The 23,831-nt window shown below is 38.5% G+C and overlaps 1 protein-coding gene across 1 annotated transcript in view; it reads left to right on the top strand.

The window, feature by feature from the left end:
• The window catches only part of ADAMTSL1 (ADAMTS like 1), a 624,112-nt gene that overhangs the window by 523,160 nt on the left and 77,121 nt on the right, over window positions 1–23,831 (top strand). Inside the window, exons 11-15 of the mRNA XM_075279894.1 lie at window positions 245–295; window positions 2,963–3,167; window positions 3,535–3,682; window positions 9,461–9,545; window positions 16,059–16,360. Of these exons, the coding sequence (XP_075135995.1) occupies window positions 245–295; window positions 2,963–3,167; window positions 3,535–3,682; window positions 9,461–9,545; window positions 16,059–16,360 (791 nt within the window). The remainder of the gene's footprint in view (window positions 1–244; window positions 296–2,962; window positions 3,168–3,534; window positions 3,683–9,460; window positions 9,546–16,058; window positions 16,361–23,831) is intronic.

The raw sequence follows: 23,831 nt of genomic DNA, 5'->3' as shown, positions 1-23,831 counted from the left end.
AACTCAGCCTTAGGCTCTGTACACACTGTTATCATGGCTTCCATTTATAACTTGACATTGACAGACCCTAATGACTTTAACCTGGTCCAGAATTAGAGAGAAATATGAGGAACTGCAATATAAAGCCTAAGGAAGGCTCCCATTACAAGTCTTATCTAATGTACAGTGCACAGTTATAGCTATCAACACATAAATGAATGGCGCTCTGCTTCTGGTACTAAGGATTTTTTTTTTTTACTTGCAGTGATGGCTACAAACAAATTATGCCTTATGATCTCTATCACCCTCTTCCAAGGTAAGGCTGCTAAGATGGGTGAGCACTTACTGTGATAGTTACAGCTATGGTTTTATGAATTCAGTTTGTAATGGATTGATAATATAATGGATTGATAAGAATGTAAAACCAAATACAAGCAGTAATAATGGAGATTGCATTATAATCTAGATACACAGTAGACTGTAATGTGGCACCTGTTTGATACATGCTAGTTCCCCCATAACACAGTATAACAATTGTTGAGCATATTACAGCTTTGCATGTGCAAGCCTGCTTTTATTCTTCTTAGAAACTTATGGATAAATTGTCAACTGGGTGTTACTATTCCCTATGTTATAGTCAGCAGTCATGTCGGGAGCATAGATCGATTCCCTTTAATGTACTTTTATATCGAAGTAAGTCAGTAAAAAGCAGGGTTTCACTTATTCAAATCCACCTATGTCTGGGAATGGGCCTGCAGGGATTTATTTCCTTTTTCTGCGGCTAGTTCATTACATTTGATTACCTTGTAAAAGGCAAATTATTTGCCTGCCAGGTTTTAGCCATTTTTATCTGACCTTAACCCTTAATATGCCATCATGGGCATTAAGTGTTATTTCATATGGTTTAACATATCACAAAAGAGTTAAATAGAAATAGTTTTATAGGAGAAGTGAGGACTAGTTTTTAAAGTAACATGATCCCTACATTGCTTCTGTTTCTGAAATCATTTTTAAATGACCTCAGCTTCCAGCCTGGCTACTCATGTGTGTAAAAATATTAGTTTTAAGTCTCATTTTACAGGTCTAAAGTCAGGGCTGCCTTAATGATCGAGAGTCAGTCCCTGACCATCTCCCTTGAAAAGCGGATGCTTACTATTATGCCTTGTATAATAACTGCAGAGGAAAATATACAGTAGTAGCAATTTTCTGAACTCACGTGTCACTTTTTTTTTTTTTTTTTTTTAAATTTTTGTTAATTTTTTGTAACTTATTATGTAAACCAAGGTTACACACTATCCATCAGCTGCAGTACTTTTTTGCATCTTGTAGGAGGACTAGTTACTACCAACTTTGATGTATTGCCATAAACTTGAAGCCTCTTTTACGATCTAAACAAATGCAGTTCTGTGATATTAAAAAGCGTGTAGATGACAAAAGCAGATGGACATTTATAACGCTCTTTTTTTTATTGCTTTTCCATATTTTATAACTGGTGAATCTGTTATACTGTATATACTGTTTTCTCTATGGGAAGTCCTGGCACTATGACTATGTGAATGTGTAAAACTATGGACACACATATAGGAACAAATTTACAAACATTTCTAGAGGAAAAACTGTATTTTTATGCCCATAGCAACCAATCGCAACCCAGTTTCCATTTTTCAAAAAAGATTATATTGAATGAAATCTGTGCTTTAATTGGTTGCTACGGGCAAGAGAGAGGTTTTTTTTAAACAGTTTGTGAAATCTCCCCATAATGCCTATTAGGTGTAAAAATTATTACTAATCTAATTACTAATTACTAAGTGTGTTCATATAATTAAAGGGATGTTCCGAATACACAACATTATTGCTAGGATTAGTGGAAGTGTAATGGCTAGAATCCACATTGACCCTAAGATTATTACTTTAGGACTACATCCTCTTAAAGAGGACCTTTCATCACTTGGGGCACTTGAATTCAGCGCACTGTCGGCTTTCACGATCTGTGCCCCAGGTGAAGAGCTATCGGTGCCGGAACTGACAGTCAGTCAGGAACGCCCTTCCTCACAACAGTGCCTATAGCACTATACTGTGAGAGCGGTGAGGTATGACCCCCCCCAGTTCTCGTCTATGGACAAGCGCTATCAGGAGGGGAGGGGGCGTTCCTCCCCGCTCACACAGTACAGTGCTATAGGCGCTGTGGAGATGGACGTTCCTGACAGACTGTCAGGAACGCCCTTCTGACGGTGAAGAGCTACGGTACCGGCACCGATAGCTCTTCACCTGGGGCACAGATTGTGAAAGCCGATAGTGCGCTGAATTTAGTGCACTGTCGGCTTTCTAGCAGTATATAAAGCCGCATGTGTCCCAAGTGATGAAAGGTTAAGGCCCCACATAGCGAGCTGCTGCCAATAAGCTCTGCAGAAAAGGCTGCAGCGGAAATGCATTGTGTTTTTTTCCGCAGCGCTTTTCACAGAAAGTCCACAGAGTTTTCTTCTACGGACTCTCTGTCCCTATTATTCCTATAGGCAACTGTCAGTGCTTCCATAGGTATAATTGACACATTGTGAGTTACAAAAACACAACATGTTTTTTTTAATCGCAGCATTTTCACTGCAGATATTTTTCTGTAATATGTGGATGGGATTAGCCAGAATTTGCAGGTACCGTAAATCACTGCGAATAATAATGAATTATCTGCAACTTGGTGTTTCTGTCCACGCACCATGCTTCCATTCATTTGAACAGAACTGTGCTGCAGCTTCCTGTAAAGCCTATGATTAAGAACACTCTTAAAAGTTGGACAACTTGTCCTACTAAATTAGATTAGGTCCCACCCAAAATCCTCGGGATCTGCCAGCAAATACTGTACCAAATGTGGATGGTCAGTCTGAGGAATAACTCAGTGTAGCTTTATTATAACAGCTGTTATTTTTTTTTTTTTTTTAACCCAAAGTACAATGCAAACAGAGATAAACCTTTTCTTTTTCTTCTTTAGATGGGAAAGTACACCCTGGACTGCTTGCTCTTCATCTTGTGGTGGAGGGATTCAAAGCCGAACAGTGTCTTGTGTGGAAGAAGACATGCAGGGGCAGATTAGCTCTGTTGAAGAATGGAAATGTATGTACACTCCAAAGATGCCTATTGTCCAACCATGCAATATTTTTGATTGTCCAAAATGGTTGGCTCAAGAATGGTCACCGGTAAGTGTTGTATACAAAATTGCTTTTCATCACTTAGCTTTACCTTAACACAGATTGTGCTAAGGACTCCTGTTTTCAGTACAATGTCAAGTTAGCAAAACCATTAACAAGCTGCAACTTAGCAAGCACTAAGTGACCACCCTTGAACACATAATTAGATATCTCAAGACAGGATATCATAAAATCATGTTGTTTTGGAAGCAAGGTCATCTCATAACACACATATCCTGCAAAGAGGAAAGGCAAGGAAATACACACTTGTAGCCTAATTGTCCTGTGCATTGCAAAGACAGGCAGAGCGAGATCTTTTTGTAAATTAAATACTTAAATAAAGATGACTGTCACATGACTGAAACATGTTTTCTAGTGCACTGTCACCTGTGGTCATGGACTGAGATACCGAGTAGTCCTTTGCATTGATCATAGAGGCATACATACAGGAGGCTGCAGTCCAAAAACAAAACCTCATATCAAGGAGGAATGCACTGTTCCCATACCTTGCTTCAAGATCAAAGGTAAGTGACCCCCAAATGTTATGTATAGCACTTTAACTAAATATATTTAAAAAGGCTTATTTTATTTAATAATGAAGCAAAGCTTTGCCAATAAACCTACTGCAAAACTGCATTTGTTTCACAAAAAGCCAGAATATTGGTGTAGAGAGATTGATAAATTCCCCCATTTGGTTTAGTAAATCTCCCCAGTGTGTCTCTTGCTTTCTACATAGGTGCAGTTCTAAACTTTGTAGATGGTTGGAGCACGTAGTGACTATAAGTGCTCCTCTCATTTCATAATGACTACAACCTAAACTTTATGTCTCCAAAATGAGGTAGATCATTCACTCCAGCTATTGGATCCCCAGTAATATGCAACTTATCTTCTATTCTGTAGAAAGGGAATACGTTCATATGAACAAGGGTACTCAGGACCATGTACAATTTCTAGGCAAATTGAAATGAACTCACCTTGATGTTTAGTTTTAATCTTTTGCTGTCTATAGCTACATTTGAAGTGATTGAGAGAACAATGGCATTTGTTAACATTATGTTAAATGTGTTAAATAAGTTAAATAGCCAGTTTAAATTTCTTGTAATGTTTGTTTTCTTAACAGAAAGTTGCAAATGTCTGCAGAGCAAACAGTCATCTTATACTTCAGCAGATATGAGATATCTTTATTAGCTCACATTCTTTAAACTTGAAATCTAGGGTCCATTTCTTTACAAAAGCAAATGATTCTTCAATTGGTCTGTTAGATTTCCCATTTTGACATTTATGGAAATTTGAGTTATTAGCTTCTATTGCAGACTCTGACATTGTGTCATATTTCACCTCTAAACGATAGACACTATAACAGAGCCTTCAGAATTCAATAGGTTCTATCAGGTGTCAGTGGTAAATGCAATAGACAGAAAGAGAACTGTTTTTGAAATAAATATAAAAGGGTGTCATCAGGAAAAGTCATCAGTGTAAAAGTCTATGAAAACCTCCTTAATAAACTGTGGTGGAGGACAAATAAGAGTCTTCCAATTTAGGGGTTATCAATAACGGAATCTGTCTCTGAGTTTTCAGTGTGGATCCGTTCAACCGCTAAGATCCTCATGGCTCACAATCATCATGAAATCTGTGGATAGGCCATTACTTCTAAATGGTACAGCCACCTTTGGAAGAAAAATGGAATTTAGTATAGATAAAATCTCTGGGCAGGGCGACCAGGGTGCTGTCACCAACCTCCATTCTTTTTTTTATCTACACTACAAGTATAAAGAACATATATATGGAAAGTTTTATTTACTTGTATTAAAGAAGTAACCCAGTCATTTTTTTGTTCCTTCTGTTTGAAAATGAGCTTGAGAGTGTTGTAATATTGTGCAAGTGTATTAGAGCCTCAGACTTTAGAACCACTTTCTACTAAGTAGACGTCGCTAATCTGGCTACTTATGTCACTCTATCTGATGCCTGGTGCTGCAGTCACATTAATTAAAGTCAAACACCTTTGATTTACAACTGATCCTCTACAAGTGATAAGTGTCGCCATCTCCATGCTGAGGTTACTGTCTGGGAGTTATATTGTGATAAGGGAAGCATTTAGGACTTTTATCATGATGAAAGAGACTTCCCATTTACTTTGTGCTAGCAGAACTCGTTCCCCTCCCCCCCACCCATCACCTACTTCCCCTACTTCATGGATGTTTGTTCTGTCTCAGCAGGGAGCTTAGCTAGAGATATCACCAACAGTTTACAGCCCTCTACTATACTAAACAACTGGGTAATTTACACATGGGTCAGGGGTCCAGAAAATAAGCCATGCTGAATATAAAACCATATGAAACTTAATTTTTTGTTGAAAAAGTATGTAAATGTGTAGCTTCTATTTTTTTTTTTTTTTTTTTAAATGTAGATTGTAAGCCCCACATAGAGCTCACAATGTACATTTTTCCCTATCAGTATGTCTTTTTTGGAATATGGGATGGAAATCCATGCAAACATGGGGAGAACATACAAACTCCTTGCAGATGGTTTTATGCCCTTGGTGGGATTTGAACACCAGGGCTCCAGCGCTGCAAGGCTGCAGTGCTAACCACTGAGCCACCGTGTGGCCCCTTAAATGTGTAGCTTCTATGATCAGAAGAACCGGGAAAGCAAATTTTAATATGTTTACATGGAACTTTTTTTTTTTTAGAAAAAGAATTTTATTCTAAGTAAAAGAAGCAAAATTTACATTTTTTTTGTTTACATTTTATACCATTCTTCTACTTCTAGTAATAAAAAAAACAAACAACTTATTTAACCAATAAGACTAGTTATTTCAAGCCTTATGTGTCCTAAAAAAACATGGTAAAAATAGTTGCCATATGTAAAGTAATTAAAACGGTATTGCTGTGTAAAGCAATGCATACAAAAGTGCTAAATTTGGCCTGGGTGTTGGGGCATCAATGATGCTTTGTCCTGAAAGGGATAAAAAAAAAAAAAAAAAAAAAAAAAAAAGTATATAAAAGTACACAAAATTGTTCACTTCATTGGGAGTTTGACCATCTATTAATACAGGAAATGCTGTGTGCATCAGAGGAGCAGAGAGGAGGTCACTGCCCTTGAGAGGACCTAATAACCTCATAGTAAAAACTGTCAGTAAGTTGTTCAGTAAAAGTAAACTACTTACAGGGTCATTTTTGAAAGAGAGTGGACAAAAAACAAATTTACTGGCGTGCTTCTTTAACTCACAGTAAATTGGAGACAATAAGTGAAACATATTTTTAATGATTATTTCTATGTGGTAAGACCCTGTGAATAATGATCCTGTGGTCAAACTATGAGACTTACCACTTATGACCAGTAACCAATTATCTGCTTGGTGTCTTCACCTTCTGTTTCATATGTGAATTGAAAACGCTTAAGCATACCATTCATTTTAGCAGTTCCCACGCAGGGCCAGAGTGCTTGCAGTTTATTGCATTATAACCTCTCATATCACGACTCAGAGGACAATAAAACCTATATCCATATGTGAGGAAATGGTAGAAACAACATTTTGCCATAACATTGGATCAAGATCAGTCACTCTTGTCAGCTAATGAATTCCTTGTATGGATTTCACTACCTTGAGAGCACAAATCTGAGAAATATGGTTGACTAATTGAAAGAAAAATGAAATGTATTGGAGGATAAGACAGTGTGTTTGACATTTTGTGTCCTGTTTTTCATCAGTAATAACTAAACAAAATATGTTCCCCATTCTTGAAGTGCTGCTCAGTCGATGAGCTGATAAGATGAGTTTTGGGCCTTTGTGTTGTACTGTTCTGCCTTCCTGCTAGAAGTTTTCAAGTCCGGATTTCATCTTAAAGCTTAGGTCTGCTTTCCATTTATGATGTTTTAAGCAACATCTTGATTATCTTTACAGACACCATCTTGGGTCTCATATTACTTTTGTAAAGCTTCTTCAGAACTTGTGGACCCAGTTTATTTTATAGGTTTTCTCAGCATAGCTATTTCTTGCTTCCAAGTAGCTTGTTATCTTTTTAACATGTGTTTGTGAGACTAGGAGATTCCATGTATTAAACTATATACATTGTTTAAAGAAGAGGAAATTATATTACCTTTTCAACAGCTTGGCCAGCTGTAAAACAACCTCTCTTTGCCATATTTTATGTGTTCCTTCTGTACTGCAAGTTAGTATTTTCCACATTTTGTTTTAGTTTCCACTATGGGAAGTAATAACATGTATCATTATCAAAATATCACATCTTGTTATAGCCATTTGCAGATCTGTTTACTATTACGGGATAAGTGTGCGTTATAGAACCATTTATGCAGCAATCATCAATGGTTATTGCAAGTCAGCATAACGTTTTCTGCAATTTCCTACTGTTGTATTAACTACTGTAATGTCAAAACTGTGGCAATTTTGCATTATGCTTACAGTGGGGATTTCTAAGGAAAAATAGTAAATTCTAGGTCATTTCGGTTTATTTGGCAGATTTGGAATGTGTAGTTCTCCATTTGTGATACATCATGGGAAGTACTGCTAAAAAGGCCAGATTTTACCATGTCTTATTTGATCATTTCACCTTAAAACAAAACTATTTGAAAGTGGTTAGTAAACAAACATATAAGGAAATATGTCATTAATGTACTTTATTTAAAGATTATTTATTTTTACTATTGTGTTTAGTGAACATTTTTTGTAATTTATTTTATTAACCTATATTACTTCCTTTTAGTAGAAAACAGGCACTAATATTGTTCCTCGAATTGTTCACATTAAACATTGTTTGAGATAGTCTTTCCTCTCTGTTCATTCTCACTGTGTATGGCCAGTATGTACAGTTGTAGCAGTGGCAAAAAAGGGGCATCACAGTTTTGTACCACCAAGAACAGTGGTTCTAGTGCCATATGAAAGCTGATATTCTCAGATAGCAGTTTTAACTATAAAAATAAAGATAACATTAGTTATAGACCCAATTGGGTTGTTTTTTTTGTTTTTTTTTGTAACACAGCAGTACCACTGTTCTAGGTGGTATAAAACCAAAGATGCAGCTATTTGAAGTGAAATGAAAGATTAGCTGTTACTTTATTGCATGGTCACATAATGAGAAACTTTACTTTTTTTAAAAAAATTAATTCTTTATTGAAACAAATATTACTGGACCACAGATTGGCCCACCACAAGGCATGGGCACACATGTGCAACATCATGGGGCTATTCATAGGTGTACTTCATGAATCATGTTATATTTTCAATTACTTAAGACAGAGAGTGGAGAAAATAACGTAAGATTAAAGGGCTGAGGGTGAAGAGGTAGGATCAAGAGCCATGAATAGGTTCCTTGACAAGAAAAAAGGATTGCTACAAACAGAAATAAAAGAAAAATGGTAAAAAAGGCAGAGGAGACAAGAGAACGCTCTATAAAAGAATCAACACTTCCTCTTACTCAGTGATAAATCCATTTATTGTGTAAATCAACGGTGAAGGGAATCCTAACAAGTGTGTTTTCTGAAGTCTGTGTTGCCATAATTTTAGCAATCGAAAATATACCAAATTATCAGTTATCACATGATGTTTGATGATTTTGGTGCATCTTTAATGAGGAACTTTCACCACCTCCATCTAATTGCATCCTTCAGTAGGTGCCACTCTACTGATTCGGCCAAAGTTGGACTATTTTTCTCAAACCTCCACCATTCCTAAGCAATGGTATCATGTACTCTTTCACTCAGTGGCGTAACTACCAGGGTAGCAGTGGTAGCAGCTGCCACAGGGCCCAGGACATTAGAGGGCCCAGAGTCAGCCACTACTGCGGCGTTTTCGATTTTTTTTTTTAATAGGCCGTTATCGGCTGGAGTAATTCCAGCCGGTAATGGGCCCTATTTACTTACCTCTCCTGGCAGGCTTCGGGCCTACTTGTGTGACATCACATGACCGGGGCCTGCGTCCTTATGCGTTGCGACGCAGGCCTTGGGCCACATGACGTCCTTTACGTCATTGAAGATGGCAAACATCAGCGGAGTGTACATGGGCCACTATGGGGCATAATACTGTGTACAGGGGCCACTATGGGACATAATAGTGCATGCAGGAATGCAGGGTTTTCGGCGTCAGTCGGGGATGGGGGCCATGCCAAAAGTTCGCCATGGGGACCCACCATTCCTAGTTACGCCACTGCTTTCACTGTTTGACTGTTTGTAAAAACATGATTTGCTGTGCTGAAGTATTGATTGGATGCCAGTAATTTAAAATATTTTTTTTAGTTAGATTTAAAAAAAGAAAAAAAAAAAAAAGGCTTTCTTTCATTTTACAGAAAAACTACCTGTGGAAGCCAAGTTGCCATGGTACAAGCAAGCACAGGAGCTGGAAGAGGCCATAGCTGTTACTGAAGAACCTTCGTAAGTTTTTAGCTATATAACAATCTGCAAGTGTTATTTTGTTTCCTTTTCAGTTTATTCATAGTTTGTTTTTTGTATATAAAGTGAAATTGCCTAGCCATTGATAATCCGATTGCTGGTGCTTACTATACAGTGGGGCAAAAAAGTATTTAGTCAGTCACCAATAGTGCAAGTTCCACCACTTAAAAAGATGAGAGGCATCTGTAATTTACATCATAGGTAGACCTCAACTATGAGAGACAAAATGAGAAAACAAATCCAGAAAATCACATTGTCTGATTTTGTAAGAATTTATTTGCAAATTATGGTGGAAAATAAGTATTTGGTCAGTAACAAAATTTCATCTCAATACTTTGTTATATATCCTTTGTTGGCAATGACAGAGGTCAAACGTTTTCTGTAAGTCTTCACAAGGTTGGCACACACTGTTGTTGGTATGTTGGCCCAAACCTCCATGCAGATCTCCTCTAGAGCAGTGATGTTTTGGGGCTGTCGCTTGGCAACACGGACTTTCAACTCCCTCCAAAGGTTTTCGATAGGGTTGAGATCTGGAGACTGGCTAGGCCACTCCAGGACCTTGAAATGCTTCTTACAAAGCCACTCCTTCGTTGCCCTGGTGGTGTGCTTTGGATCATTGTCAGGTTGAAAGACCCAGCCACGTTTCATCTTCAATGCCCTTGCTGATGGAAGGAGGTTTGCACTCAAAATCTCACGATACATGGCCCCATTCATTCTTTAATGTACCCGGATCAGTCGTCCTGGCCCCTTTGCAGAGAAACAGCCCCAAAGCATGATGTTTCCACCCCCATGCTTTACAGTAGGTATGGTGTTTGATGGATGCAACTCAGTATTCTTTTTCCTCCAAACACGTAAAGTTGTGTTTCTACCAAACAGTTCCAGTTTGGTTTCATCAGACCATAGGACATTCTCCCAATACTCTTCTGGATCATCCAAATGCTCTCTAGCAAACTTCAGACGGGCCCGGACATGTACTGGCTTAAGCAGTGGGACACGTCTGGCACTGCAGGATCTGAGTCCCTGGCGGCGTAGTGTGTTACTGATGGTAGGCTTTGTTACATTGGTCCCAGCTCTCTGCAGTTCATTCACTAGGTCCCCCCGCGTTGTTCTGGGATTTTTGCTCACCGTTCTTGTGATCATTTTGACCCCACGGGGTGAGATTTTGCGTGGAGCCCCAGATCGAGGGAGATTATCAGTGGTCTTGTATGTCTTCCATTTTCTAATTATTGCTCCCACAGTTGATTTCTTCAATCCAAGCTGGTTGCCTATTGCAGATTCAGTCTTCTCAGCCTGGTGCAGGGCTACAATTTTGTTTCTGGTGTCCTTTGACAGCTCTTTGGTCTTCACCATAGTGGAGTTTGGAGTCTGACTGTTTGAGGGTGTGCACAGGTGTCTTTTTATACTGATAACAAGTTTAAACAGGTGCCATTACTACAGGTAATGAGTGGAGGAAAGAGGAGACTCTTAAAGAAGAAGTTACAGGTCTGTGAGAGCCAGAAATCTTGATTGCTTGTAGGTGACCAAATACTTATTTTCCACCATAATTTGCAAAAAAAATTCTTACAAAATCAGACAATGTGATTTTCTGGATTTGTTTTCTCATTTTGTCTCTCATAGTGGAGGACTACCTATGATGTAAATTACAGACGCCTCTCATCTTTTTAAGTGGTGGAACTTGCACTATTGGTGACTGACTAAATACTTTTTTGCCCCACTGTATATTTCTGAGGACTGTTCAGCATAGAATTGCTGCCATTTATGCCGGGGGTTAGATATTTTTCAGTTCCAATAATGGAACGGGTTAAAGAGGTTATTCACCTTTTACAAATTGATGGCCTATCCTTAAGAGAAACACATAAATTTTACAATGGTGGTGATTAATATGGATAGACCATCAATTTGTAAAAGGTAGGCTTTCAGAAACTTAAAGCTACTTTACCTAATATTCACATATTGCTGGATTAATCCTGAAAATATTTCTAGATTATATTCTTAGTTTCTTAAGCATGGCATGTACAGAGTGGCTGAGATGACTAGTTTGCATGTAGTGGTAGATAATACAGCTTATAGATAACAGTGTGGCAGAAAACTTACCTTTGGGTTTTGGAGTTTACAATGCAGTTAAAATGAGATCTGTAAATCTTGAGCATGGACACTGTAAATATATCCTTGGGGAAATCACAATGTATCCCATTCATACTCTACAAAAAAGATCCCAGCATGTTAAGAAATGGGAATTCCATACTTTGGTATGCTTGAAAATATGAACACCTTCTAAAAATCTAAGATGTATATATTAATACACTGCTCAAAAAAATAAAAGAGAACACTTCATTAACACATCCTATAGCTGAATAAATGAAATATTCTCATTGAATACTTTGTTCTGTACAAAGTTGAATGTGATGACAACAAAATCACACAAAAATCATCAATGGAAATCACCCCCAAAATTAAAGTGGAAAAACACACTAGAGGCTGCTGCAACTTTGATGTAATGTCCTTAAAACATGTCAAAATGAGGCTCAGTAGTGTGTGTGGCCTCCACGTGCCTGTGTGACCTCCCTACAATGACTGTGCGGTCCTCCAAAGAAATGCCACCCCAACACTATTACTAACCCACTGCCAAACTGTTCATGCTGAAGGATGTTGCAGGCAGCAGATCGCTCTCCATGGCGTCTGCAGACTCTGTCACGTCTGTCACATTTGCTCAGTGTGAACCTGCTTTCATCTGTGAAGAGCACAGCGCGCCAGTGGCGAAGTGGCCAATCCTGGTGTTCTGTGGCAAATGCCAAGTTTCTTGCACGATATTAGGCCGTGAGCACAACTCCCATCTATGGACATTGGGCCCTCATACCATCCTCAAGGAGTTGGTTTCTGACCGTTTGTGAAGACACCTGCACATTTGTGGCCTGCTGGAGGTCATTTTTAAGGGCTCTGGCAGTGCTCCTCCTGTTCCTCCTTGCACAAAGGCAGAGGTAGCAGTCCTGCTGCTGGGTTGTTTTCCTCCACGTCTCCTGGTGTACTGGCCTGTCTCCTGGTAGCACCTACGGCCTCTAGACACGATGCTTTCAGCCACAGCAAACCCTCTTGCCACAGCTCACATTGATGTGCCATCCTGGTTGAGCTGTACTACCTGAGCCACTTGTGTGGGTTGTAGAGTCCGTCTCATGCTACCACAAGTGTGAAAGCACAACCAACATTCAAAAGTGACCAAAACATCAGCCAGAAAGTATTGGTACTGAGATGTGGTCTGCAGTCCCCACCTGCAGAACCCCTCTTTTATTCAGTGTGTCTCGATAATTGTCAATAATTTTCATCTGTTGTCTATTCCATTTGCAAAACAGCAAGTGAAATTGATTGTCAGTGTTCCTTGGAGTTACATTGTGTTGCTTAAAGGGGTTGTCCCATCACAAGGATCCTATCTATACTGCTTGTTAATGTGGATGTAAGACTTTTCCTAAATAAACTGCTTTGTTTGTCCACTATCTTACTTTATTCAATTCTTTGTGGCCACAGCCCTGACTTAGCTGCTCATGAGTCAAGTGATGTATCTGCTGCTCTCAGGGGGGGAGGGAGAAGGGGCTAAGTGCACGGGAGCGAGCCTGTGTATCTAGCTATTCCTGTGTCTACACCATGTGACCTAGGTCCTGCTCTCAGATAGAGGAGAGGAGCTGCATTCATTTCTTCTGTTCTCCCAGTTATCAGGTTAGCTAATTCAATTGTGTTCATTATGGCAGAGACAGGCAGTCTCTGTATGTAACACAGAATGGAGTTATTGCTGCCTGTACTTCATAGTCCAATGTGGGTGGGCGGAGCTACATGCGAATTTGGGGCGGAGCTAAATGGCAGGTTACATGTGAAACCCCGCACACCAAATGATGCAAGAAACCAGGAAGAAAGAAGATTTTACAGCAGTAAAGACTGATGAGTATGTGAGGTGGGAATACCCCTTTAAGTGTTCTCTTTATTTTTTCAACAGCGTACAATTTTAGAATACAAAACAAAATAACTAGAATTATAGAAACATAAAACTATGTCCCATTAACATTTTATAATCTCCCTCCATATCAATACCCTGTATCTTACAGTAAGGTAACAACTTGCAGAAGGAGCCTTACCCTACTGCTGTCTCTGCAGTACAAGATTATGAACATAAGATTGAGGCAATACATGCAGCGATTTTTCACTATTTTGGAATCCTAATCCACAAATTGCAGGAAAATAAATTCCACAGAAAATTAGCATTTTGAAAAATGATTGTTTTTGAAAAATGCAGCATATCAATCTCACCTAATGAAATGCAGTTTTTTCCCAATAAACTTATGGAGGGAGGCAAAAATTTTAAATTATAGTGAAAAAGCAGTGAAAAGCACTAATGATTTACTACATTTTTTTTCTGCCGGGTTTTTTCTTTGTGTGGCCTTATGCCCTATTCATATCTGCTTTTGTATTCCATCCAGGGAGAGTCCGAATGGAATACAAACACAATTGCAAGTGCTGTGCAGTAAAAGCACACGGACCCCATAGACTTGCCGGTGACTGGGCTAGGGCCAGTAACTGTACAAAGCACATCTTCACTCCACCATAGCCTGGGCATGCCCCTTTAATCCTAACTATCAAAACCTCCTAACTATAAAACATATACATATGCATATATATACTAGTTGTTGTTTCATACATACTTCATCTTTTACAGCAAGAACAATACACAATAGGTCATTGTTCGGAATATTCTATATTTTCTGCAGTCTGTTACTTCCAGGTTTCCCTTTTTTCGCTTATTAAGTATAAGAATTCAAACCTAACACTCACTACTCAGTCCTGTTCTTATATTGTTAGAAAAAAAACCTAATGGAAAAACGGAGGCGTGAATATGATTTGTGAGAATATATAAAGTGTGGTGCTTTTACAGGTAATTATTCAGGTAGAGTTTTTGGAAAGTCATTGAAAGGAAATGATGCTAAAGTACTCAGCACTGCAACCACAGTGTTTCTGTAAGGAAACTCGAAATGCTATTATTAAAATGCAGCTTATGACGATTTCCTGTTGCCGTGTGATTAATGGGCGCTATTTACAGCTTTGATCTGCGGACTTCCCTGCTCTTTCTGTGCTGAAGCTTAAATTGAAATCTCAACGTAGTCGAATAAATTTTTCTTTCAGAGGGGTACAATTGACATGTAGGGTTACTTAATATACACTGTATTATATTGCAAATGAAGCACATGTGGTGAGCTACTACATTTCTGGGATCTATTTTCCTATATAACACACATTAGCAGGAAGAATGAATACGGCGCTTTGCGTTCTCCATTTTACGACTATCCCTAACAAAGGCCCTAGTGTCACGTATTATATTTTAATTCAAATATCCATGCTTGACATGCTCTGAAACCATTTACATTCAGGTGTATAAATACGTACACACATAAAATTGTATTTCTGCCTCGTAACAGAATGGCAGCATTCAGCTTTCCAGCTGTATCACTGCTCTCCAGATCTACAATCATTATATCATTACCACTTGCTATATACATTTTATGCCCTTTTGTACTTAGCCATGTTATTGCCTTGGAATGACTCAAAGTTTATATTTACATGCATTCTACTCTTTATGTGAGTACATTTACTTTTTTTTATTTATGAAGTTCATTTGAGCACAGCTTAAGATGTATGGTAATGTGAGTAGTGAAAAAGTTATACTGGCCAATGTTAGTGGGAAGGAACTTAGTACATGAAAATGACCCGTTTCAATTCATAAAAGAGTCTATTAAGTGTCTATTAAGAACTGATCTAACTTTCTTAATGATGTTTTCCAATGATGTAACTTCATATTTATTATGTACGAAGATGTTTCTCTGCCCATATCATTTTATGGGCCTGTGTTAAAAAAGCATTTGGTGGGACCGGGTAGCATTTTATAACCAGTAATTGTACTTCAGTCCGAATAAGAGGAAATTGTTTGTAATAACCAGAATGGGGTTTTGTATTCTAGAAGAGGCAATTTAAATCAAAGCCTGTATTCAGTACAGAAACTATTGGGGCTAGTAAATTCTACATGGTGACTGGATATACTTCTGAACTTTGTCTCATTCCCATCATTAAATATATACTATTGTGCCACATACATTAATTTATATATTTATTAGAAGTCTCAAGAGCAGACACTTCATTAAAGTTCTATAGTTTTTGTAAATTTTGTTGAAAATTAAAGATGTATTTTAGAGAATGTTTTTTGTTTTGTTTTTTTTCTGTTGTTTTGGTGACTAAGTTGTCTTATAATAAAATGACAAATATACATTACTTTATTATTATATTATATTATATTGTTTTTAGTTATGCATTTATTATGTATATATTTATTATTATTGTATAGTTTCTCCCATGTGCACTGGTCCTGGGCCTTTAGCTAGACTGAAGAATGCATGTTGAATCCAGGACCTAATTTACTGCGTTATAACAAATAAGATAACCTTTATTGATGATGTTTTACAGATTCATTCCAGAACCTTGGTCCCCGTGTAGTGTTTCTTGTGGAACAGGCATTCAACAAAGAAGTGTAAAGTGCCAAGTGCTCTTGTCATTTGCACAGACAATTGCTGATCTGCCACTTGATGAATGTGAGGGGCCACAACCAGCCAGTCAGAGAACGTGTTACAATGGACCTTGCAATGGTGAAGCTGTTGAATTCATCCCAGATGAGGACGAGCTGGAAAATGGAGGATTAAAGGATACTGATGAACTCTATGACTGGGAGTATGAGGGCTTCTCTGAATGCTCTGAATCTTGTGGTGGAGGTAAGTGACTCATTGTCAATAATGTAAATTTTCAGCCTATAAAAAAGTATATTGTGTGCCTATGTATGGGCAGAAGACTAGACGTTAATTGTTTTCTACTTATTCCTTTGGATCAATCTAGACTTAGGGTTGGTTCACATTAGCGCTTGTATTCCGTCCGTAAGGAGTCCGCATGGAGACTCTCTCGGACGGAATGCAATCGCAAAGCACATGGAGCCCATAGACTATAATGGGCTCCGTGTGCTTGCCGCACACTGCCTGCACGAATGAATTGTGCGGGCAGTGCGCGGCAAGCACACGGAGCAGATTATAGTCTATGGGCTCCGTGTGCTTAACTGCACAGCGCTTGCATTAGCGTCGGTATTCCGTTCGGGGGGGTCTCCTTGCGGACTCATTGTGGACGGAATACAAGCGCTAGTGTGAACCAACCCTTATTAAGGTGTACCGACACAATACCAAACTCCAGTGGGAACCAACAGACTCCCTCTTTGTCATAACCAATGGCTGTGAATACAAATACAGCATAATGCCAAGTCATGTAGAATCATTATGGATGATGCTCATAGTGTAAATCATTTGTGGTCTATAGACTCTTGAGTGGGATTTAGTACATTTGCTGTTAGTTTGACCATTTCTTTATTTATTCTGTTAACAATTATAGAAAGTGAAAGATTTTACTGGATTGAAAAGTTAGTGTCCGTGTTGAGCCATTTTACATATCTAGTACTGTACTATGACTACTTGTTGATCCATCCGTGATTTCCTTGTTGAGGATGTTTGATACTGTATGTGATTGAGCATGGTTTGCAGTAGTTTATGTAGGGCAAAGAAGTAGCTGGTGTTGAATAATGGCGGTTTAATCAGATTGACCTTAGGTTTTTGTGGTTAGGAAAACAAACATTTCTCTGTGCAGCCTTTTTGCATCCATGGAAAGCAAGGTGCCAAGTGCTTTTATTATTCATCAGGCACAATTCTCTGGCATATGAATGTGTTTTATTCCGAATCCAAGTTCTTACATAAATGTTTTCCGTGAGCACATGTGTGTGACTCGTGATATGTGCTCAGTCAGCTTTCTTGGTGAGGAGAAGTAAACCTTTTAAGGTTTAGGGAATTTCTCTGATACAATCTTGTATACATACAACTAGTAAACACACCCAACTAGTGCAGTTTTTTCAGGAACAGGAGCATTTTATGGTTAATTTCTTGGATTTGTTAATTTATCACATTTCCTGGGCATGACTAACATCTTCAAAACAGTCTGTTTACACCCTGACATCACCAGAAAATCGCGATAAGCGATCAAACGGAGGGACTAGGCTGAAGCTGGACCCCGCTCCCATGACTACTTAGGTTAGTTTACATTTTTATTGTGGAACAACCACCTGACAGGTTCCCTTTAAGATAAGACATCCATGTGTGATTACTAAATGTCTAACCACCAGTACCCCAACTACTTGAATGGTGCTGATCTTCAATACCAAATAGCCTACACTCTTTTCTAGAAGACGCTATTTCAGAAACTACAGTGACAGTCATGGCGATCATGGAGCCCATTGTGCTGATCTCATGGAGCCCTAGAAATTAGACACCAACCAATCAATCCTTCAATACATCTACAGTATGCAGTTAATATTAAAGCAGGAAATACACCTATAGAAAGAATTCAAAATGTAAATTATTTTTTTTAAATATATTTTCTCATTAATTTATAAATTCAGTCATATTATATTAACCTTTTCCTTCTGTATTATATACTGTTTTGGAAATCAATAAAAAATTTTGTTAGGGCTAGTTCACACGGGGTCTTTTGGCAGCGAAATCCGCCTCAAAATCCGCTGCCAAAAATGGCTCCCATTGACTTCAATGGGACCTGCTCGCTTCTTTTTTCCGCTAGCTAGTAGCGGAAAAAAGAATCGAGCTGCTCTATCTTACCACGGATTCTGCAGCTGAATCAGCCACGGCATCCGCGGCGCGAGGCTTCGGGCCCATTCATTTGGGCATAATCCAGAGCAGAATGCCGCGACGGGATGCCAGTGCACTGCATCAGCATCTCGATGCACTAGCCACGACGGAATGTGTACACGTGGAACTCCGTGTGAACTAGCCATAACAAACCATAATATCAACAGTGTAGATAATAAACACAATGGGGCAGATTTATGAAACTGTTTAAAGTGAAAACTGTCTTTCTTGTCCATATCAACCATTCACGGTGCAGTTTTCATTTCTGCTTTTGAGAAATAAAGCGGTACTGTTATTGGTGGCTATGAGCAAGAAAGATAGTTTGCCTTTTAGAGATTTTCATACATCTGCCCTACTGATACCGTACTCAACAACATAGCGTAGATGGCCATTATAAAGAACAGATATTTTCTAGCTTATGTTCAGAATTAGAAATCGGACTTATATGATCAACTTCCTCTGTGTCTTCCGAAAGGGTTTCTGTATCATTTAGGGAAGCAGAAAGTATTTTTCCCTGAAGGAATAGCAGTGTTTGTAAAATGTCTGTTATTGGACCCTCTTAAAATCTGCTTTTTACGAGTTGTCTTTGAAGTTGTGCTTTGGTAGTGTAATCATTTTACCTCTTCCCTTCTTTCAAGAAGCCCACAGACTTTCAAAGAATGGAATTCCCATTCCTAGCTGCAGACTATATTCGCATATGCGTAAGTGTGAATATATTGGCTAAGCTCTGGCGCTGATGTTAGTGATTCAGTAAAAAAAACACCTTTTACTTGGTTCTGGATGAGTGACTTTAATATCCCCATAGAATCTTCCTACTCTGCTGAGGCACAGTAGCTTGCAATCTCTCATAAGCAAGTCCTTCTGTCTGAAGGTGCTGGCTCTCAAGGAGCTGTGAACATTCCATAGCTATAAAAGTGTGTTATAATAAGCAGGTGATTCCACGTGGTACATATGGCAAAATGCAAAAAACCCACATGTACGAGTTTCAAAATGTTTATTTTATATGGACAGCTGGACGCCATGGCTTTAACCTCATTTAACACGTTTCACTCAATCTCCATTGTTACTGAACTGGAACAGGTCACATCCAGTAATAATATGATCGCTGCAGTTTTTTTAGGGGCACAGATCCACAGGAATTAAAAGAGCACTGCAGTATGTTTGTAATTATCAAAATTGTTAAGACGTGAAATCAACCGAGTACAGCTTGTAAGCCTAATATTAGGATTAATTTATTTTACGCCTCTTTGTTTTTCATTGACTACCCTGCATTTCAGCGGCGCTTTTTCTGCAGGGTTCCTTTTGGCTTTTTTTGTTCATATTATACAAGAAATGCATTACTGGATATCAGACTGCTTTGTACTATATTTACATCTTATGTCATGCAGATCTAAAGAAAAAAAAAATGCTGAATTTTAGAAACATTGTGTTCTACTAGACAGGATAAAATGAGTTCTATAGTTTTGAAGGAAGTCAGGCTGTGTGTCTGGAGTTAAAGGTCCCATCCTATCTATACTGGTAGGTTATGTGAATTGAAGACTTTTCCTAAATATATTGCTTTAGAAATCCTGCTTTGTTTGCCTGCAATGTGACCTTATTCCTCCCATTGTATACTCAGTGGTGCTATAACCACGGACCTATAGGACAAGTGATGTCACTCACTGCTCTTGCTCGCAGGACAATCATTCAGCTAATTGCAGTTTGCTGATAAAGCTGAGTCTTTTACTTCTCTATTTAAACTCACAGATAACACTGAATCCATTCTGTACAAACATCTGCATATTAATTCATGTGTATATGTTTTGACTTCTCCGGCTCATTTAGCAAGAGGGAGGGGGAGGGAAGAGAAATACAGCAAGTGAGATGAAAAGACTGCAGCCAGACTGCTGAAATAATGAAATGGGAAAACCCCTTTAAATCTGTGGAAGCATTTTTTAGGTCCTTGCCATGATCCCTTTTTGTTACAGTGGCGAGGGTGGTGCAAAATCACCAGTTGCAACATGATTGTCACAACTTGTATCCAAAAGATGCAAATCAGAAGTTTGTGATTTTTTTATGTTACAAAACTGGCCTAGTACATTAATGAATCTGCTCTATTATTCATACTACAATCCATCAACAGCAAGCTATCCAGATTGTTTATGGTTTCCATGTGTTAACTAGAAGTTTTCTACGCTGCATAATAAAAAAAATAAGAATAAGATAAAAAAGAGAAATTTTACTAAATACTACATTCTTGGGTTACTACAGTGTATAGATAAATGTGTGCATGTATTAAATGACTTTTAGTTGGCTTTTTGTGCTTATAGGTCTGTCCAGTCTTAGTAAGTCTAACAGTATATCCCCGTCATAAGACATTTGGAATACATGCTTGGTACAAAGATGCGGGGGAAGGAACGGTCAATTAACAATCCACCTGCACTTGTTTGGAGATGCCATAAAACTTTTTATACCCTGACAGGGATTTCATATGCATTTCTTCAGTTCTGTTATATGGGTCATGAATTAGATTTACTTGTTGAGTATTCTGAAATAATTAGAGCAACTATAGGGAAATAGTCTGTAAAAACAGGACAGTAAGCCTACCGTCTACATTTTCAGACCAAGGAACCATGCATCCACTATTCTATTTAGGTTCATGAACCAGAACGCCATTAAACCAATAGTAGTTTGGTTTTGTTCATAGAAGTGATGAAAAGGAGAACATACAGTAGACATAAGGTTGAGCGCTCATCTTCAGTAATCTTTTTGTTCTGACTATAGCCAGAGCAGTAAGACTATTCAAGGTAATTTTATTGTTTCTACTGTCTCGAGAGATGAAACTGGATCAGCTTACACATAACCTTTCACCTTGCAGAGGTAGCAACCAGAAGGAACTAGTTAGTATTTTAGCATGCCGTTAGCTTCCCAATTTCCCAATGCTGTCATCAGATATCATGTAACAATTATGCCATTCTCCTCGATATAAACATGGCTAGGTTTTGCTTTGTTGGGAGCTTGAAGATCCACATAGATTTTGTCACTTTGCCCATGATTTATGATTCTTCCCCCTCCTTCTTCTATAGTTGGCCTACTCTTTTTAATATCCTACTTGTAAGAAGTGACAAAAGCTCTTAAGAAAAATAGCTCGTAATAAGACAAATGTCAGAGCAGTGTAATAAACATTGCTTAAAACTTATCTTATAGAATTTGTATTCTGTACTTGCTGAAAGTTTAGAAAGATTGAAGCAAGCAGTCCCTAAGTCCTCCATTCATTCTGAGCTCAAGTGACAACTGCTGTTTCTACTCATTGTTCTACAACTCAAGCATCAAGCATGGAAGATAATTCAACAGTTCTGATATATTTATGTCTTAATGAGTGGACTATATGGAACACATTTTTTGATATTTCACACCAGCGTCTGGACTCTGTTATCAGGTTTCAGTCTTCTGTCATGCCGAGTCCGGCCGTGAGCGTTTTGAGCTCTCCCTAGCGAAACCGTTTTTCTTAAACTGGACACAGAGTACTGCATGTCTGACTCTGTGTTCGGTTTAAAAAAAAAACGGTTTAGCCGCGGAGAGGATAAAACACTCATCGGCGCTCGCGGCCGGACATTTTTCAAACCCATTCAAGTGAATGGGTCTGGAAAGATGCCGGCAGGTTTCCGTCTCCTGCCCTGTTTTGTGCAGGAAACCTGCAGAACAAAGTGCCGGTCGCAGATGTGAACGAGCCTAGTATGTTTTTAAATCTTCAACCAGATAATATAGAATGGGAAAAGGTGATATACTGTATGTTTATACATCTGGTTTTGGTGACATGTAGCAGGAGTCCTGCCATCTATAATCAACCACACTTTACTAGTAATCCAAGTAGTTTGAAAGGGTTTGCTTACTATTTATTGTAACTGTATATAGCAATTCCTTAATATAACTTTATTATAGCTATATCTATCCACATACATAGGGGTGCACTCATACTACAGTATACTACCATTGCCGTATGAGACTGCCAAGAAAATACGGGCTAACTGTAGTCTGCCTTTGCACAATAAACACAATGGAGCAGAATTATCAAATGGTGTATGTATGAAGCCTCTACGATATTTCTTCCACCACATATACTAGTGTGTATTGAAAAGTGGGCAGAATTTCAGAACTCCCGAACAAGATTAATTTTTATATAAATAAATAAATAAATAAATAAATTGGTAAGACAAATGCAGTTTCATCAACTGGACATGTTATCCAGGGGTGTGAGAGATGGCACTGCACACTGTATTTTTACACTGTATTGATCTTACAGCAGCCTGTGTCTGCTTGGATACTATGGAATTTTTGCAAAGTTACCAAAGGCAAGATTATATTTTAATTCCTTGTGTTGTATTAGAATTATACTTTTTTTTGGCTTTAGTTAAGCAATTTTGGCCAATTTTGGTTGTCCTTTTTTACAGTAAACCTCTATGGGGTTGAATGTATAGGTTTTGGTAAAGCGCTCTGACTAAACCTCCTCTGCCCCATGGGTGGTCACATCATCAGCATCATAAATAGTGTGCTGAACAAAAGAGCTGCAAGGATATATTCTGTTTCACTAGCCACATTCTAATTTGTCTGTGGATGACAAAGACACTATTCACAATACAGACAAATCTTACTCATGTCTTTTTGGTTGTAGAACAGTTGAAAACCTCCCAGATTTCTTAAAGATTCACACAGTGCAAAAAAGAAACCAAGCTGAGGAGTTCTTGGGAATTCGATATCCATCAAATGCCTCTGATAAATGTTCCCTTTTATGCTTGGTGCCAGAAATAAAAGTGACCACAGTCTGTGTGTGTATTTATCGTGTGTTGTCAACATGTGCTCTTCAACTATTGTTGGACTATAATTTCCACAGTACGTGCCAGATCAAGAGGCCACAGATGATGTGAGTTGTGGTCCAGCAACAGCTGGAGATGTTGGCCCTCCATGCTATAGTCTGTACAATATGTTTAAATAGAGAATATCTAAAGTTAATGAGATTTGTCCAACTTGTCTTTGCCAACACTCACAAAGCATCCAACATACCTACAGTAGGCTCCGTCACCTGAATACACATATGGTTCAGAAGCAGATTTTCATCTCTGGCTGAATGTTGAAAGGAACATAGTAGCACCACAGCCAATGTAAAAACGTACTGCTCCCAACTTCCCCTTCAAGTAAGTAAATATCCTGCTGATTAAAACCAAACATATAAACGTCAAAACGTCTTTTTTTCTGAGCACACATTGCCTCCTGCATTAAATTACCCTGTTAGAGATTGGTCCGCTATGAAATCTGGTGACGTTTTTAGAGGTTTGTTGGCACAAGAGTGTTTCCTTTCAGTTCAGCTTGGCTTTGGATTATGTGCCTTGACTGCCAAAATTAGGTGGAATATAGAATCTTACACTCTCCCCTTTGCTTTCTCCTCGCTATCCCACACACTAGTGATCATTTATATTGTGCCATGGCAGGAGTGATGCAGATTTAGCTGCAGCAGTCTTATGTTTAGGTGTGT

The sequence above is a fragment of the Leptodactylus fuscus genome, chromosome 1 (genome assembly GCF_031893055.1).
Source record: "Leptodactylus fuscus isolate aLepFus1 chromosome 1, aLepFus1.hap2, whole genome shotgun sequence".
Taxonomy (NCBI): domain Eukaryota; kingdom Metazoa; phylum Chordata; class Amphibia; order Anura; family Leptodactylidae; genus Leptodactylus; species Leptodactylus fuscus.
This window is presented reverse-complemented; position numbering and strand designations above follow the sequence as displayed.